Source organism: Caretta caretta, chromosome 7 (genome assembly GCF_965140235.1).
Source record: "Caretta caretta isolate rCarCar2 chromosome 7, rCarCar1.hap1, whole genome shotgun sequence".
NCBI classification, from domain to species: Eukaryota; Metazoa; Chordata; order Testudines; family Cheloniidae; genus Caretta; species Caretta caretta.
In genome coordinates, this window is record NC_134212.1 from 19,932,219 (window position 1) to 19,951,836 (window position 19,618).

General features: G+C 40.8%; 1 protein-coding gene across 4 annotated transcripts in view; it reads right to left on the minus strand.

The window, feature by feature from the left end:
• FGD5 (FYVE, RhoGEF and PH domain containing 5) overlaps positions 1-19,618 on the minus strand; it is a 156,186-nt gene that overhangs the window by 134,720 nt on the left and 1,848 nt on the right. For all 4 annotated transcript variants that reach the window (XM_048858707.2, XM_048858710.2, XM_048858706.2 and 1 more), the window contains exon 2: positions 2,682-5,688. In XM_048858707.2, the coding sequence (XP_048714664.1) occupies positions 2,682-5,688 (3,007 nt within the window). The remainder of the gene's footprint in view (positions 1-2,681; positions 5,689-19,618) is intronic.

Here is a 19,618-nt window from a genome sequence, read left to right on the forward strand (position 1 = left end):
TAGGCATAGCTCTATTAGCATCAGTGATCTAGCCCAAAATGTGTGTGTAGGTGGCAAGGGGATGCTTAGGCCAGAGCAGCTTCCTACTGCAGATGTGGAGCCCAGCTGTTTGTTCCTTTCAATGCTAGCAGTCGTTTTACATCCGTTTACATTTTCAGGGCCATCTCTGCAAAAGAAAAGGGATAGACTCTTCCTTTCTAAACAATTAAGTGAAAGCTGAAATTTACATTTCTTGGCTGCCCAAATCAGGAAGGGTTCATGGTTAAGGAGTTTTGAGGGGCCTAAAGACTGGTTCCACATACGGCTAACTCTTTTCCCCACAGCGCATCCAGCTAATGACCATCTTTATTGTTGCATTTCTGAATCGGATTTTAATTATGCATACCACATAGCTAAATTTGGGGGATCTACAGTAACTGCCCATCAGGGGACAATATTGCAAACACTAGCCTAGCAATGGTAATTGTAAGATAAGATGTATTTCTAGCAGACTTGCATTATTGAGCTCTTTCTAGAAATTTGATTGCATTTAATTAAAAATTATTGGTTTAAATCTACTCCATATGGCTTTTCTTTTACGTATGAAAATTAAAAAGTGAATTTTCTCATCTGTCAGTTTCAATGCCCCCCACCCAATCACAAGCATTCAGAACGTGGTGGTTTCTGGATCATTATAATTCTATATCCTTTTCAAATTCTGTTCATTGAAACTTTAATGAAGATTTGCACTGGTTCATTCATCAACTATGTAGCCTTTCACCAATATACAGACAGATGCTAGCTACCAACACTAGGTGAATATAGTGAGGTGCCATATGTGTTACATATGTGCTGTTTCAAAGCAGTCAGGGTCTCAGATGAGTAAAAAAAGCATCATAATAAAAGTAGGCCAGGAATTTTAAGTTAATATCATCATGAGGCTTTCTGTGGCAGGGTTACTTCTCCTATGATTCCATACTCTAAAGTTAGGGCCCTTGAAGTCCGTTTTAAGAAGCACCATTTTAACAATAAATATACTAACTATATATATGTGTGTGTGTGTGTGTATATGTGTATATATATATATATATATATATATAGTTAGTACACACACACACACACACACACACTATGTACAATTACCCTATTTTGAGATTAGACTATTCAGTTACATAATGCGCTGGATTAGAACAGAACTATATTGTTTATCCATTTTGATAATCCATTTTGTGCATGGTCTTTTTCTGTTTTGTACAGCATTGAATACATGAATGAAGCTCAATAAAAACTTGTTAGTAACATGCACATCTCTGCTCCCCAAACAGCCTTCTGCCAAGAAAGGGGTTATTTAGGAATGCCCAATTTTCATTTTTCCCTTAGCAGCAGAAACAGCATACACAACAAACAACCTGAAATACCATGTTCAAACCTTGACCTCGAGACTTCCTTGAACCAGTTCTGATTGGCTTTTCCCCATATGTCTAAGTCATAACAATTTACATAGTTCAATATTTTTACCTTAAAGAACAACCCAAAATGGGTGGTATGTCTCTGATACAAACAAATGGCCCAGTTTCAAAGCAAATGTGAGTTTTCTCAATGGAAACAGAGCTGCTGAAAGGAAAATGACAGTGGACCATTAGTGAGATCTGACTAATGTGAGCTTCCCCAAGCAGTTAATATTTTGATTTCCTGCCCTATGCAAAATGCATAGGAGGAGGATATTTGAAAACACACATTTCATGAAAAAGTGAAACATGAGTGTGAAACAGCTCAGGTGGGAAAGAACAAAAGATGCATTTAAAATGTGGCTGGAAGACTTAAATTCATGTAACTTACCCCAGATTTTTCATTCAGGTGCCTTTCCTTTGTTTCCCTGTTACCTGTTCTAACTGGAAGCAGTGGGCTAAATTCCCTTCTCCTTTACACTAATCTCACCCCATTGGCTTCAAGCTATGATATGATTATAAAATGAAATAGGGAGGTTATAGTGGCATATCAAGGAGAAGACAAACGGTCCCAAATAGAGTTGCACCAGAACAAATAGTTAAAGCGAAGCTGAAAAATCACAAAATGCAACACATGCAGTTTCAGAAAAAACATTTATGTAATTCATTCAGAAGTCAGAAGCTGCCAAAACTCCATAATGAAAGATTTTTAAGCAATTTAATAAATTAATAGACTGTTCAGATTAGGTCCTGGTTTGCTTGGCATTTTTGGGTCCATATTTAATTGCTGTACTTTGAAGGATAAATTAAGTACACAATGTTGCATATGGAAATTGGCAAGAATGATGAAATGAAAGCCGAGATTCCAGGACCCAGTAAGATAGTTTGTATCTGTAATAAATTCCATTCAAACAAGAATTCAGAAATATTGCTCATAAAAAAAATAGGTCCACCAGAGTAAAATGATTATTTTTAAATGCACTTTGTTTGACTTATGTCCTCTACCCAGATATGATCATCCAATTCCACTGGGTTTGTTAGTATGTGTTTACAAAAAGAGTTTCAATACATCTTAATTTAGTCTCTTTTCACTGATAATGGTTTATCTTGTATTCTTCCAAACTCTTTCTTGAAAGCATTGCCTGAACAAGGAGAATAAGCCAAGCAAAACGGAGGATCTGCCTATGACACCTAACAGAGGAAGTCTTGATTGGTCAAGGCTAGCAGGTCTTACATAATAATTTACTACAGTACCTTTCTGTTTCCTGGTCTGTGGTTTGCTGCTTGTTCTCAAAGGCTGTGAAGCTGCTCATATCCACATAGCCGTCATTCTCATTAGCAGCAGACAATGCCCTACTGGGATCTTCAAAAAATTCTGTAAAAGTTCCTGCTCTAGTTGGTCTTCGAGGTGGAATTTGTATATTTTCATAATCAGAGCTCACAGCTGGAATGTTCTCATAGTCAGAAGTATCAGCATTAGGGAACGAAATAGACCTAGGTTTAGTTAAGGGAAGTGGCATGAAAGGAGGTCTGGATCGATCCTCAAAGGACTCCACTCTTGACACACTCCTGCTAAAGGTTTTGGGTGTCCCTTTTCTTTTACCATCCTTGTAGAAAAGAACAGTAGAGGGAGACTCAGAAGCTCGCAGCTTCCCAGGATGGGACTTTAGCTGAGGTGAACTACTCAAGCTCCTTCTGTCCAGTTCCATAATCCTAGAAGGCCCGTGATAGCTAGACTCTGAAGAGGACCTTGAAGAGGAAACATTAACATCCACATGGACCTTATTTTCTGTCTTCTTCTTGAATTTTAGGGTGAGGAACCTCTTAAAAGATGATTTCTTTTTCTTAGTGTACTTATCAGGAGATTCATTCTCTATTAAAAGTGAGGGGGAACTTTTAGTGATTGGCTTTTTGGTGATACAGGCTAGTTCAAAAGGAGGTGGTATATCAACAACTGAGGATGGGGTGGACACACCACTTGATGAAAGGTGATTCCTCTGCGAAAAGCTACCTGAAGAACCAATTACACAGGGCAAAGAGAGGTTGTCTTCTGTCCTCTTTATTCTATTGTCATCCAATGTAGAGCCATCGGTTTCTCTGTAAACAGAGACTGGCATATCTCTCCCTTCTACCGAGTAAGACCGTGGGTATAAAATAAAGCGTCTTGATGTGGCTGGTAAGGCCCTATTGATTTCCATTGGTTTTCCTTCCAATGGCACTAAGTTATTGGTTAAATATTCAGTCATAGAATCATCATTTGAGGACTGTACATCCGTTTCTGGTCCAGTTTCTTCTGGAACAGTTTCTGGCACATAGCCAGGCACTTTCCCAGAGAGTGACCTTGTTCTAGTGACCATACTTTTTCGATCAATGGATAGCAGGTTGTTTTCAGTGTCTACAATTAGTTCTTCTCTTATGCTGTAATCACATGGAATATCTTCTAATTCAGTCTGCACCACTTCTCTAACATGAGGGATTGCATTCTCTGAGGGCATCACATAAGGATCATCTAGAGAATCACTGGTTGTTTCTCCTTCCTCATGTACAACAACTGCTTCAGGGACTTCTAAATACTCACTAGACTCATGTTCACTAGCACAGTCTGCTTTAAATTTACTGTGATCACATCTAGCTAATTCTTCCGCTGTATGGTATTTATCCTCAATTGATGCTTGTTCGGATGGATTTGGGGAGCTTTCTTCAAAGCTACTATGACGGACCTTGTTGCCTTCAAACACTTGTTCATCTGATTCAGATTCTCCCAAGACACATTCATTGTCACCACAATCTTCAACAAACACATTTGGTTTAGATTCCACTTCCAGCTCTGGCTCACTAACAGTTTGAGGGCTAGAGAGCTGGCTATCATTACTCAAAGTCCTTTCCAGTTGCAAATTCTCATCTAAGTTTTCTTGGGGTGAGTCAATGACCTCTTCATTGCATTCACTCTCAAAAGGAACAATTTGACAACTATCATCTATATTTTCTGCCTTCACCACTTCTTCCTCTTTTTCAGAGTCTTCTCTAGGCTCACATGTTGTCTCTGATGTTTCCTCCTCACTCTTCATCTCAATGGTTTGGTACCCATCATCTATATAGTCTTCCCTTTCCACATTTGTTTCTTTGTCGCTATCTGGACCTACTTCCTCTTCTTCAGCTGCAGCTTCATTGATGGAACCTCCCAAATCCTCTTCTGCATCAGGTTCATTTTCTTTCAGTCCTAACCCAATGTCTGTTTCTTCTTCATCAACATCATCGGCATTTGCACAATCATAATTTACTAATTCCGTTTCTGTACTCAATACAAACTCTGCATTATCATCCAGGTCACCATTATTTGCTGGACTCACTTCCGTGTCATCATTTGATAGCTCATCTTCTAAAGTTTGGGGCAGTTCATCATTCTCTTCTGGTGTTGGCTCATCATCTACAGGTAAATGTGTTAGAATAATGTCTTCACAGATATTGCCCGTCAAGTCCTCATCTCCATTCAAAATCTTACAGTTTTCCAGGTTATACTCATTATTGTCCTTTACCAGATCGAGGTTATTAAACGTTTCCTCAGCCTCACCTTTGAAATAGTTTTTCGGATCATCTACACAGTCCATTTCTTCATCCATATTCTTAGAAGCAACATCTTCTACTTCAGGGGCTCCTGAAGACACTTGACTAAGTGCTTCAGACCTGTCACAGTCTCTCATTTCTGTTGATCCATCTGACTCTGGTTCCACATGTTCCACAGCATCTGAACAGTCATTGTCCTTGGCTTCAGTTATTTCTGGATTACAGATCTCCTCTTCATCAGCTATGCTATGATCCTCTACCTCCCCTGCTGCTTCTGGAGTTTCTAAGACCTCATTCTCTGGTGATGACTCTAAACACTGGTCATGCGCATGTTCAAAGTCATCACAGTCTTTATCAGTCAGCTGAGCTTCAGGAACTACGATGTATTCATCACCAGCCTCAGATTCTAAGCACTCAATGTTGCATTGATTTACTTCATACAGCTCTCCATCAGGACATATCAGTTTTCCATTTGTGAATTTATTTAAGTTATTGTTGGTATAAACACTGGATCTGCCCTCGGTGTCAGCTGAGAGTTTTGGCTTGGGAGCAATGGGTGGTTTTGGACCCCTAGACATAGAGTTTGGATTATGAAGAATATCAGGCCTTGACAATGAAGAAGGAAATTTGGAGACAGCCACGGAAGAAAGATGACTGATAATCTTTGGTTTTGGTGCTAGTGGTGGTTTTGTGAAGTCTGGAAAAGAAACAACAAAAAAACCATATTAGCAGTTTGCCATCCTGGTTTCAACAAATATCTATTCACTGGTTTAATAGAAATATAGTGGCAGTGAAGCCACCAGAAAATCCACTGCAATTTGTTTATAGTAATTTTGACTAGAATTGTAGTGCAGCTGGGCCATAGAGGAGAATGGTGGCAGGAAGCACTGAACTACAATTCCCATGAAGCACTGTGGCCACTCAGGCGGACACAGCTTAATATCAGACTGAGCCAAACAGAAACCTATCAGTACAGGAATGTCAAAATTTTTCATTTCAATCAGAAATGTTGAAACAATGTTTCAATATTCCCAAAATGAAATTTTGGGGTTTTGACCAAATGTTTTCAGTTTTTTATGTTCAGATTTTCAATTAAAAATCAAAAGTTTCAGTGGAAAGAAGACACTTAGAAATCTTTATTGGAACACCCAGTTCCATCATAAAACAGTCTTTCAACAGAAAAATTTTGACCAGTTCTAGTTTTAATCCATAAAAATGCAGTGCAAGCAATTTGTAGCAATGTTTTAATCTGTATTGTAGACTGCAAAACAAATCCAACACTCAGTTTGTTCTGCCAGCAATTTAAATGGTTAATTCAGACTTGTAAAACTGACATGAATGTTTACCAGCCCAAAGCACAAAATCTATTCTCCCACTTTTACTATGGTGATTGATAATGAAAAACTCAATGATATGTTACTTGCTGGTCAACTAATTTATTCACCCAGGGCGAAAAGAATTTCTGAAGGCTTGGTTAAGTCTTTACATTAATTATGTAGCTGAGCTACAACACACTGAATGAAATCCTTGTACCCTAAAATGAGGAGAGGTAATTGGTGTCAACTTAAGTTCAGTTTTCAAAATGTATAACTTCTTCAGTTGCTTCACTGTTCAGAAGACACGACAACAATGTAAATGACAATCCCACTTGGCAAGCAATTCTCTTTTATTTAGAGTACATTTTGGTACTCCTAAAAGTTGAACATGGATGGCCCTGGAAACTGAAGGCCATGTTTTAGCTGAAGAAGAGCATAGGAGACTGCAAGCTTTTTCCACACCACCAACATTGACTCCATTATGTCAACCTGGGCTTTCCTGGCCACCCACCTATAGGGTGAGGTGGTATTTAATTATCCATGTACATTCAGCCCTCAGGTGGTACACTGCCAACAGGAGAGCCATTTAATGCCAATTTGTGGTGAGTTTTGTGATGTAGAGACTCATCCACTACAAACTAGACAGACCCTCAGTTCAGGTCATGCAGGCCACAGAATAGCCATCAGATGACCTGGGCAAGGCATGAAGCAGTGAGGTTGAGATGAAAGGCTCAATATCTCATCACCATTCATATGAGCTGTCCAATCACCTTTCTCAAACAATTTAATTTACTAGTTCCTTATCTGGAGGGAAAATTTGTCCAGTACTAAGGTCCTATTGGTACTTTAAAAGCCCATTGTTAGGCTGTATTCATCCCAGCATATACACATGTATCCCTGGTGACAGAAAGTTGGTTAGTCTCTAAGGTGCCACAAGTAGTCCTTTTCTTTATTCAGAGAGGGGTTGGAGCAGTTCAGGGTGTCTGCAACCTCCAGTCTCTTTTTGGGTGGGGCCTGACTTTGTGTATCAGAGCCCCCAGATGGGTGCCATTGACCATGCCAGGGTTCATGGCCAGTGTAACTAGCAGCTGCACTGATTCCTTTTCCTAGCACCAGAGCTTAAAGCTGGTCCCTTGTGGAACTGCCCAGCAAGTTAGCAATGAACTGCAGTTTCGTAACACCCTGCACCTCAAGCATTTCATGGACACTTGCAACATTTTGTGACAAAAGAAGTTTTACCAAATGCAATCTTTTGGTGATGATTTTTAGAATGTTAAAAGCATTATTTTGAAACACCTTAATCAGAGCCAAGAAAACTATCCTGATTAAAATTATCTTTCTATTGGGATTCCCACCAAACCCAAAGATATTCAGAAGCAAAACTGCAGGGCTGCAATATTAAAATTGTCAAATATTATCCTGCAATATTTTGGATTCACCGACTTTTTCTATATTAGTGTTAATGGCCTATGTAGGCTACAAAGCATTAGGTCTCTTTGATACAATTTGTGGCAAGCTATGTGATTTTTCTGGAAGTTTTCTACAGTATCATTCATACTGCAGTCTTCTGAGGTGAAATTTCAGTTTCTTGCACTCTCTAGGTCTGCATTTAACTATGCTGGTCATCTAGATAAGCACCAGAATAAAGTGACTCAAGGATGGTGGTTCAAGTCTGTTAATGAACAGCAGATATATCATTAATGCCAGCATGTGGACATGTCAGGAACACAAGCCAGAGACTTACAGATGGAGTGAGCTGTAGCTCACGAAAGCTTATGCTCTAATTAATTTGTTAGTCTCTAAGGTGCCACAAGTACTCTTTTTCTTTTTACAGATGCCCTGTTCGTCCCTGGAACAGGTTTAGCATGGAGAGCATTAGTGAAAGTTGCTATATAGTCCTGGCAAGATGCCTCATTTCTGTAATAGAGGAGCCACCTCAGTGAGGGAGAGGGTAGGAGAGCATCTGTTCCCATTCACACTGCTCCCCTGTGACAGCAAATAAGGTGGTCAATATGTGCCAGGTGTGGTGATGGTCATCATCCCCGTGATGTAGACATACCTGCCCTCTGCTACTGGACTTGAGACCCCAACCTGGGCCACTGAATAGCCAACAGATGGTGACAACTTTACCTCACAACCATCCTGGCCTGGATTTGACCCAACAGCTTGGAACGGAAAGGCTCCTTATACCATAGCCTCCCTGGTACCTCATTTTCAATCAAAAGTTGTATGATTTACTAACTCAGAATACACTGATAACTCCATTCAACAAAATAATGTTTTGCTCACAAGTAAGATTTTATATGGCACTGCTCCCCATGTCTGCAACCAAGTTTCTGTTTTTTAAAATAAATAAATGAAAATGCTGAGACACATGCATAAGTAAACATTGTTATTGGCTAAAAGGTATATTTGGCTTATTGGATTTTCAGAGACATGACTGGAGGGTTTTTCTGAAATTCCTACCCTTGATGCAATTGCTTCTAATATGCGGGTTGATGCTGTAGATTTGCATTCTTTGTTTTACTCAGAAAACAATCTTCACAGAATCATAAAGCCACATCTTGAAGCCAGTGGGATTTAAGAACTGAGTTAAAACTGAGCAAAGGATTTCAGAATATGCCTCATAGAAATTAAAATTAGAATAAATTTGTTCATTAGGTCATCCATCCCAATCTCACAGAAGCCAATGAAAAATTATTACAGTACATTATCTAATGATGTGTCCTATCTAGTTTCCTATTTCCCAAGGAGGAAACCCTGTTCAAACAAAACTGCTGCTGCTGAAGGTCATCAGACACATATCTCCTGATCAGGAAGATAGAGGAGAAATCCTATCTAGAAGTCATGTGTACAGCAGCAGGGTCTAGACTGCCAATAGTTCTGGCTACTTTAAGATGAACTGGGTGGATGTTACAGGAGTGCTCTATAACTGTATATAGGTAAATAGTTAATAGATAAGGTGCCACTAGATGGCACTCAGGAATATGTAGCATAGATCCTGAATCTTGTAGGACTAATCAAACTTGTACAATGCAAATAGCTTCTTCTGGCAGCTCTTTACATTGGCTTTTAATTGGGGAAAATGCAAATGTAAGGGGCAAGGTCTCTGATGGTTGAGTAAAAGGAAGATGAGGAACCCCTGCATTTTGCATGGGCAACTACTGGAGGTCATTCAACACATTTATCCTTGCTTCAGTTGAGCAAGTTGCAAAGGCACTCACCACTAAAACCACGCACGATAAGGGAGGAAGAGTACAGTTACTGGATGCTAAGAAGGAAAGAAAGAAAGTCTAATCTCACTTAACTATCAACGTTGGGCATTTCATGTACTTTTAACATGCCACAAAGTGCAGCTAAATGTATAACAATGCTCTGATAATATATATGTTAGCTCTAGAAATATCACATGTAGCAAAGGTAAAATGACAATATGAGCACATCCTTATCAGATAATTTACTGTAGTATTTGTAGCTTCCAGTGTCCAATCTCTATGAAGATTCCTTAATACCAAATCAGACAGTTCTGAGGACAAAGGGAGCTGGGCTTCTGTTATTTCCATCTTTGTCTTCAGTATCTGCATCAGAGATGCTCCTCTGCTTACTAGTAGTCTGCTTAGTAGTCAGAGTATAGCATCCTGCTGGTGCTTACCTCTTCAAGCTCCAGAAATGAATTAAATCAACATGTTCTGCACCTGGCAAGTGGTATCTTTAAATGAGTCTGTAAAAATAAATATCCACTGACTGGATTATTTCAGCTAAATGGTGATCACTTTGTTCACTTTAGGAATCTGCGACACGAGTGATTCCATTAATACTTCCAGAGAACTTTTTCTTTCCACAAATCAAATGGTCTCTGGAGAATACCAGCATGTTGAAGGTCCATCAGCAGACAGAGGAAATCACTGTTCATCTTGATTGCTCCTCCATCATTAGCTGGGCTGGGGACTTGGGTGCAGAGTGAGAGATGACAGCTCAAAAAACAAGAGAGAGACAACTTCTCTGCCTCTCAACTGTTCCTGAGACCTTTCTTCCGGTCCTCTACCTCCTTAGTTTTCATTTGAGATGTCTGCGGCTCAAAAGGTAGCAGTCAACTGTGTGCCCAGTTGTTCTGAAGGAGCTAGACATTCCAGGCCAAGTACAAAGCACACACATTGAAGGAGATATCTTTCAATTTGGATTTGAAGAGAAATACCAATGTATGGGGGAATGGAGGGAAATAAGAGAGGCTTAAAGCAGGTGTGCAGTAAGAAGAGAAAGCTATATAATCTCACAGTCTCCAATACAGTTGTTTTCTTCCTCTCCACACCATCTTCTGCTGCTACTAATCAGGTTGTAGGACTAATAATGTCTTAAATTTTATATACAGCTGTTCACTCCAAAGCACTTTACAAATTTTTTGGAATGAAATAACAAAGCAACCATTCCATGCATCATTTCTGCACAGGAAGTAACGAATACTGTATCCAGCTGAAAATGAAGTGGGACAGAATGTATTTGAATCTGGCCAGGGAACCAGGATTTTTCTATCTATCCATCTCCTGCATTTTTAAAAAATGCATTTCTAGAAGTACATACATAGGTCCCAAATTTTCTCCAACTCTATGTGCATCATTTTATGTAAAGTATTTAAGGAGTATTTAGTTATTCTCAAATAATTTTCATATACACAAACTTCAATTGTTTAAAAAATTGTGTGGATTTAGTGATTACCAGAACAGCCCTTCAGTGGCATGACTGGTACAGTCTGTATGTAGCCTTGTTCACAGTAGCTTGCTGGTATGAATTAGCGATCAGTGGCCTAATTTTCCCACTGTGCCAGCCTTTGTTCACTTCAGGATGCTTCCTCTTTCTGTTATATAACTGCTCACCATGTTGCTCTTGCCCTTCACAGAGCTTGTGAAATTGTTTGTTTACTTCTTTTTTATATACAAATGTTTATTTTTCTTTTCTTTTTTTTTTAAATCATGAAATAAAAGCAAATCTGTCCCAGCACAATGGATCCCTATGAGCCTTTGATGATCAGGGCAATTTCACTTTGGGTATGTTTGCTTCTGCTTCCGTTGGACTTAAGAAGATTCTAACATAACTTATTAAAGGGCAAAAATAACACCACCCCATAAGAAATGTGCTTGTTTATAAATAATAAATATGGCATGTTTATTTCAAGTTGTGAATCTTTGTGTTGAGGAGAGAGAAACACCCTGTGCCTAAGGGAAGCTGTTTGGGACCAGATGCTCTTTTAGTCTTCTCCTCCCCTTATTGTTTGAAGCTTCCTAGTTAGCCACTGCTTCCTCCTCTCCTTGACTACCTTCCTCTTGGTGAGCATGAATTCCAGCAGGGCTGCATCCCTTTCACAATGCACATTAAATGGCAATCCCTGACCACCAGCTGAGTCATCAGGGAGTGAACGGCAGCTCATTACCCGTCCTGTAATGGCATCCAAACCACACTGCCATCATCCTAAAGGTCCTTTTAATGATACATAGATTTGCTCATGAGCCCCTTTAGATATCTTTTGTGCTGGAGCTTGAAGGCAAGAAAAGAGAGGGAAAGTGCTCTTCAATATGCAGCTGTTATCACCTGAAACATTGCAAAATGTCCGTTTACTAATATTCTCCAAACCTGGTCATTCGTCAAAATTAATATGGTTTCGTATTTATTGAAGGTTTAAGTAAAGCCATCAGGGACTTGGTGGACTTGGTTTGAACATCTAGTTGAATGCTGATATTTCAAGCAAAGCAGGCATGTTTGTAAATATGTTCTAGCCAATGTTCTGAGCTGTGGTCTGTAGTGCTGCTTTGGCTACAAGGGTGAAGCATCCATGAGGCCGGTCCTGGGGCCGGTTTTGTTCAATATCTTCATAAATGATCTGGAGGATGGTGTGGATTGCACTCTCAGCAAATTTGCGGATGATACTAAACTGGGAGGAGTGGTAGATACGCTGGAGGGGAGGGATAGGATACAGAAGGACCTAGACAAATTGGAGGATTGGGCCAAAAGAAATCTGATGAGGTTCAATAAGGATAAGTGTAGGGTCCTGCACTTAGGATGGAAGAATCCAATGCACCGCTACAGACTAGGGACTGAATGGCTAGGCAGCAGTTCTGCGGAAAAGGACCTAGGGGTGACAGTGGACGAGAAGCTGGATATGAGTCAGCAGTGTGCCCTTGTTGCCAAGAAGGCCAATGGCATTTTGGGATGTATAAGTAGGGGCATAGCAAGCAGATCGAGGGACGTGATCGTTCCCCTCTATTCGACATTGGTGAGGCCTCATCTGGAGTACTGTGTCCAGTTTTGGGCCCCATACTACAAGAAGGATGTGGATAAATTGGAGAGAGTCCAGCGAAGGGCAACAAAAATGATTAGGGGTCTAGAACACATGACTTATGAGGAGAGGCTGAGGGAGCTGGGATTGTTAAGCCTGCAGAAGAGAAGAATGAGGGGGGATTTGATAGCTGCTTTCAACTACCTGAAAGGGGGTTCCAAAGAGGATGGCTCTAGACTGTTCTCAGTGGTAGCAGATGACAGAACGAGGAGTAATGGTCTCAAGTTGCAGTGGGGGAGGTTTAGACTGGATATTAGGAAAAACTTTTTCACTAAGAGGGTGGTGAAACACTGGAATGCGTTACCTAGGGAGGTGGTAGAATCTCCTTCCTTAGAGGTTTTTAAGGTCAGGCTTGACAAAGGCCTGGCTGGGATGAGTTAACTGGGAATTGGTCCTGCTTCGAGCAGGGGGTTGGACTAGATGACCTCAAGGGGTCCCTTCCAACCCTGATATTCTATGATTCTATGAGTCTTCAAGATGTTGTTAGCAACAGTCCAGGTTGTTGGTAGCTAGGATTCCGTTCAGGAGTCGTTTAGAGTTCCAAAAGGCTTTTTGTGTACCACAGAAATTCCAGCACCTCTCTGTAGCCTGTTTTGTGGCTCCTCCTTTTGTGTTGGATGTTTCTTTGGCATAAACTCAACCGTGAGCAAATATTCAGACAACCCACAACTGGAGAGATAGTTAGCACAGAGGAAGACAGTCCAAACTGCATAGTTCATTGATTCACAAAGTTTAAGGCCAGAAGGGAGCATTAGAACATCTAGTCTGACCTCCTGTTTATCACAGGCCACGAAATTTTATCCACTTATTCCTCTATTGAGCCCAATAACGTGTGTTTGACGAAAGCATACTTTCCAGAGAGGCATCCAGTCTTGATCTGAACACCTCAAGAGATGGAAAATCCACCATGTCCCTTTGTGTTCTGTTCCAGTGGTTAATCACTCTCACTATTAAAAATGGGTGCCCGATGTCCAACTTTAATTTGTCTGGCTTCAGCTTCCAGCTATTGGTTCTTGTTACACCTTTTCCCACTAGATTAAATAGCTCTTTAGTACCAGGTAGTTTCTCCCCAGGAAGATGCTTATACACTGTAATCAGGTAGCTGTCAATTATAAGGCATTTTCTCCAGTTCTTGAATCATTTTTGTGGATCTTTTCTGCACTCTCTAATTTTTCAACAGCTTTTTAAAAATGAGGACACCTGAACTGTATTCCAGGATCAGTCTCACCAATGCCATATACCGGGGTAGGCAACCTATGGCACGCGTGGTACTCACACTGCCATACTCAGTGGTACTCACACTGCCCAGGTCCTGGCCACCGGTCCAGGGGGCTCTGCATTTTAATTTAATTTTAAATGAAGCTTTAAAAACCTTATTTACTTTACATACAACAATTGTTTAGTTATATATATATAGAAAGAGACCTTCTAAAAACGTTAACATGTATTACTGGCCCGCGAAACCTTAAATTAGAGTGAATAAATGAAGACTCGGCACACCACTTCTGAAAAGTTGCCGATCCCTGCCATATACAGAGGCAAAATCACCCCCATGCTCCTATTCATTACTCCCCTGTTTCAAGGATTTCATTAGCCCTCTTCCCCACAGCAGTGAACTTGGGAGCTCATGTTGAGCTGCTTGTCCACTATTAAACTTAAATCCTTTTCAGAGTCATTGCTTTCCAAGACACAGTCCCCAATTATGTCGGTACAGCAAGCATTCATCGCTACTAGATGTATAGCTTTGCACTTGGCTGTATTAAAACTCATTTTGTTTGAATGGGCCTGGCTTACCAAGTGGTTCAGAGCTCTCTGTATGACTGCCCTGATCGCATCATTATTTACCACTCCGCCAATCTTTGTGTCATCCATAAATTTGATCAGCAATGATTTTATATTTTCTGCCGGATGAAAATGTCAAATAGCATCAGGCACAGTACTGATCCTCGCAGAACCCTACTAGACGCATCCCCATTCAGTGATGATTTCCCATGGACGACTACTTTGAGATCCATCAGTGAGCCAGTTCCTAATCCGTTCAATGCGTGCTTTAGCGATATTGTAGAGTGCTAATTTTTAAATCAGAATGTCAGGTGGTACTGAGTCAAATGCCTTACAGAAGTCTAAGTATGTTATATCTACTCAGTTACCTTTACAAACCAAACCTGTAATCTTTTCAAAGAATTAAATCAGGCTTGTGACCTGGGCAGCTTCCACATGAACAAATCCCTTCCCAGAGGGACAGGGAATAAGTAGCACAAATATAAACTGAATGGAGGGGCCAGAATCATCCAAAGCAAACTCATTTTCATCTCTTGTAGCCAAACACTGTAACTGCTGTAAGGAATACAGAGGATTCAGGGAAGGAAATGAAGAAACAGTGTGAGGACCAGCCTTCTAGGCAATTCAGACTCTCTGCATGTTCACGTTGCTGAAATATTCTCTTATCTCTCAGCATGATTATTATTTATTTATTTGTATGACCATAGTACGTAGGACGCCCCAAGCATGGACCGGGATCCCATTTGTCCTAGGTGCGTACAAACACAGAACAAAAAGGCAGTCTGTGCCCCAGAGAGCTTACAATCTAAATCTAAGACAAGAGACACAGACAGATGGGGGAGTACAAGGAAACAATGATACAATATTCAGTTTGATAGGCGATGGTGTGAGTTCACTAGTGGTCTAACTGTTGTCACGGTTTGTGTAGGCATCGTGGAAGAGGAGAGTCTGAAGCAGGGATTTGAAGGATAGTGAGGTAGCTTTGAGGATGTTTGCAGGGCCCAAGTGTGAGGGCCAAGCATGGGAAAAAGCACAAAGGTGTTTGTTTGAAAATTTAACAAGTGGGCAACGGAGCCTGACACCAGCGGCCTAACAGAGGAGGGACCTAACATCTTAATAGTGAATGAGAGATGATGGGTAGGGTGGGATAGGCAATGGAGGGCCTTGAAAATGAAAACAAATAACTCCTGTTTGATGTGTTGGAGAAGGCGGAGCCAGTAGAAGGATGCAAAGAGAGGGCTGACATAGTCAAAGCATTCTTTGCTAGCTTCACACAGTGGAAATCTGAGCATAGTCAATCACTCCCCAAATGCAGGGTGAAAGAAGTAATGACATGGACTCATTCCTTTATTTTCTCTACGCTAAGGTGGAGCAATGAAAACTGGGCCATGCTTTGAATCTGTCACATCATAACATTCTGGACCTGAATAAAACGTCGGACTACAGATAGGTCCCAAAGCCTATCTTGGAAACCTCAGAGTACTATCCATTAGCATGAAAGGCAGAATGGATGTGTCTTTTCCTACTCTCCAGCTGGCCATAGAACTAATAGGGGTGTCCTAATCACTGGGCACGTTCTTTCTCTGGTCTGCTCCTTCCCTCTGGAGTTACCAAAACCAGCCAAAATGCTCAACTGCACAGCTGTAATTTGCTCCTCATACCTGTGTTTACTGGTGGATTGATCAAGCTCCTCAGTTATACAGCTGTGATCACAACTGAAGAAAAGGTTTCTACCAATAATGGATTGTATTAAGGGGCTAACAACATCCCTGGCTTACCTCCATTTGCTTTTAATGGAGCAAAACCAGGAATGAATTTGGCCCCATGTGCGTATGGTAAAGTGATGCTCTCACTCAGAATAATGCTTCCATAGAAATGTTCTGTTCCTGTATCTCTGTCCGGTTAGCTAACTGGCGGGTATCTGAATTATGAGCATGGCGTGCACACAGCTTAAGAAGACTTTGTTTGGAGGTGAGAATGGTGGAGCCCAGACTGAACCTGCTATTGAAATAACACACACAAAGGTCATCCTGAATATGCAGGGGGTGGGGGGGACAGCAAACTATTAACGTTCTAAAATCAGAGTTAGCTTCTCAGCTGGTCAGCCTATTGTCAACCCTCCAGTAATGCTGTGTGCTATGTGGTGTATAAAGTAATCGGAGAGCAGAGTCCTAAACCTCATTTATTTCATCTCCACTCTGAAGCGCTAGGTCCAAAATGGCAATTATCCTTCTGCAGGCTACCCTAACCAGCCAATAAACCAGTGTTTAATAGTCCTTCGTAGATAAGCCATTTTACCATCATTCAGACTTTAGATAAATACGTAGCATATGCTATGGAACCTGCTCTGATATGTTACCGAGATGAAATTAGTGAGCTAGAGTGATTTACAAGGAAAGTGTAATTCCATTGAGGGGACTCCACTTGTGTTATAAACCACTGGAGTTGTCATCACCAGGACTCCAGGATGTACAGTAAATAACTCCAAGATGTCATTAATTTCACACCGCTGACTGCAGATCTTTTGTTGTTTTATATTTATGACATATGGTTCCCGCACTGTGTGTTTCAAACCATTTGAAATAAGTGAAAGTGACATAGGATGGGGTTTTCAAAAGAACCTAAATGATTTAGGAGCCTAGAGGTAAAATTTTCAGTGGGACTGAGAATCCTAAGTCATTCAGAATTTTTATTCACACTTATTGGTGTCTGTGCTTTAAGGGCCTGTCGGAATTCAGCAGACTTCCATGGGCTTAGATCAGGCCCTACCTGACTGGTTTTGAAATAAGGTCTCCTGAATACCCATTTAAGTGGCAGATCTGAATTTTCAAAAAAAGGCCATAATTCTCTTATGCATTTTGTCTTTTTAAATGATTTTAATTGGAATGTTAGCACCCAGGGTTTCAGAGCAGATACCACTCTGCAAAGATAAAATGCATTCTAATACAATTATTGGACTCTGTCATTCTGAGATAGGATCAATGGTTTATGACTTTGGGATATCACATCAGTAGGTTCCAACTTTCTCTTACTATAGAACTTCATGGCCACCATTCATAACTATAATACAATCATATACCATCCTACAGAGAAGCATTACTGGGGAAAGATACAACCTAAATTCCATGTGTACCAAACTGAGTGGAAAGCCTGCTTTTAAAGGGAAATGATTAATTCTAATACCAAAAGCTCTGATCCTTAAACATGTATGGAACTTTACTCATGTGAGTGATCTCATTGCTTCAATGGGTTGAAAAGTTATGCACCTGAGGATATTTGCAGGATTGTGGGCTTAGACTGGATATCTAGAAAAAAATATACATACAACATCCAAATGATCAAAACTTAATATATGCCATTAGTTTAATATCCCAATAACTGTGAATGGCTCTGGTGCCTCAACGAATGCTACAATTTTACAGCTACTTCCCAACAGGAAGCCCTGTCTGGAAAAATAGAGAGCTTATACCCTCCTATCATTTCACATGCTGAGGTCCCATTGAAATCAATAGGAGTGTTTCATGAAAGTTTATGGCAGTAGGATATGGCTTCAGTTTAAAGAGCAGGTATGATGGTAGCTTCTTGCAGATTTCTTAAAGTAGTTTCACGTTTATTATATTCGATAACCATTTTTAAAATGATACCAGGTGGTTTACATTTTTTAACAACTGGCAGTGTTAATTGCAATTTTCCTTTTGTGTGCCACAATTTCAAGCAATTGAATAATTAGAGGAAGGATGGTCTTGTGGTTAAGGATTGGATTGGATCTGAGGTGAGCTGGTTCCAATTTTTGGCTCCTCCATGGACTTCCTTTGTGACCTTGAACAAGTCACTTAATCTTGGTCTGCCTTAACTCCTCATCTATGGGGATAATCATATTTCCTTTCTCCCTTGTCTATGAAGATAGTCTATGCCTCCAAAGAATTTACAATGCCCTAATATGCATAGTACAGTGCCTAGCACCATGGCACTCTGATCTTGGTTGGGTCCACACAATATATTGCATCAATTAATAAGCAAAACTCTCCTCTGAATTCAATGGAGAGTTGTGCTTCACACTGATGGATACATTCTTTATGTTGCTGTGGATCAAATAACAATTATTGCAAATAAAACTTATGGTCTTATAAAGAAACAAGCCTGATAGTGCTGACAGTACACATTGTTCTGAGACTGGGATCAGGCTGGAGTCCCTGTGTATTAAATTATGTCAAGATGAAGTTTTTAAACCAACGCCAAAAAGCCACTCTCTACCAGATGGCTACACTTGGAATAAGTTTCTTTGGCACAAAGCAGAAAGGAGTCCAAGCTGGCCAGGGAGGGTTAGGAAAAAAGAATTAAAATGTTACTTTTTGAGTGGGCAAAGAGGATACAACCCCACCCTACCCACCTGTCGAGAGAGCCTTTAGTTTGGTAAACACTGATTCACAGTTCCCAACACACGTGGGTCTGAAAGTGAGTGTGACTATGGCAGGAAAACCTCTGGGCTCCATGATGCGTCATCTCAAGCAGGGCACTGAATAGTCTTCATCGTCTGGGGGAATGAAACTAAATGGAAGAGTTGGGGGGTTGGGGCAGGGGACCTATTTCTACTCCACCAAGCCACCGGCTGTGGCATTGTATTTTCCAGAGAGCTCACCACTAGAGCTGATTGCAATTTTTCATCAACTCCCCCTCCTCCGCGGCCCCCCCCCCCAAGAAACAAAAGGGTCCCTGGGACATTTTCATTTTGGCCAAAACATTCCTATCGTTCAATGAAAAACAAAACATTTTTTATTTTTAAACATTTGGAGGTTAGTATCCTCCCCCCCCCCCCCCAGTAGGGGGGAAAAGGAAGACCAATAGAGGGGAAAACTCAATAACAAAAAAAGTGTGGCCAAAAAAGGGGGGAAATTTCTGCCCTTTTAAAAAAAGTTGTCTTTCCAAAATGTTCACAGTAAACACTCCCCTTTTCGCCACCTCTAAGCAGCACCCGGTAGCTCCTGTTATTCTGAATGGGAGCTGCTAGGTCCCGAGAACTTCTCAAAATCCGACCTCTTCGTTCTCAAGGGGAGCGGAGCAATTTTGAAATCTGTCCCCCAACGCTGGGCAAAGAGATTCCGCCGGGTTCAACCCGTGTAATAATGCTTGTGCCCTCTACCGGCAAGGGTCTCTTTAGGACCTGGCATTTGGGAACTCAGGGCAGGAGAATGGAGGGGAGA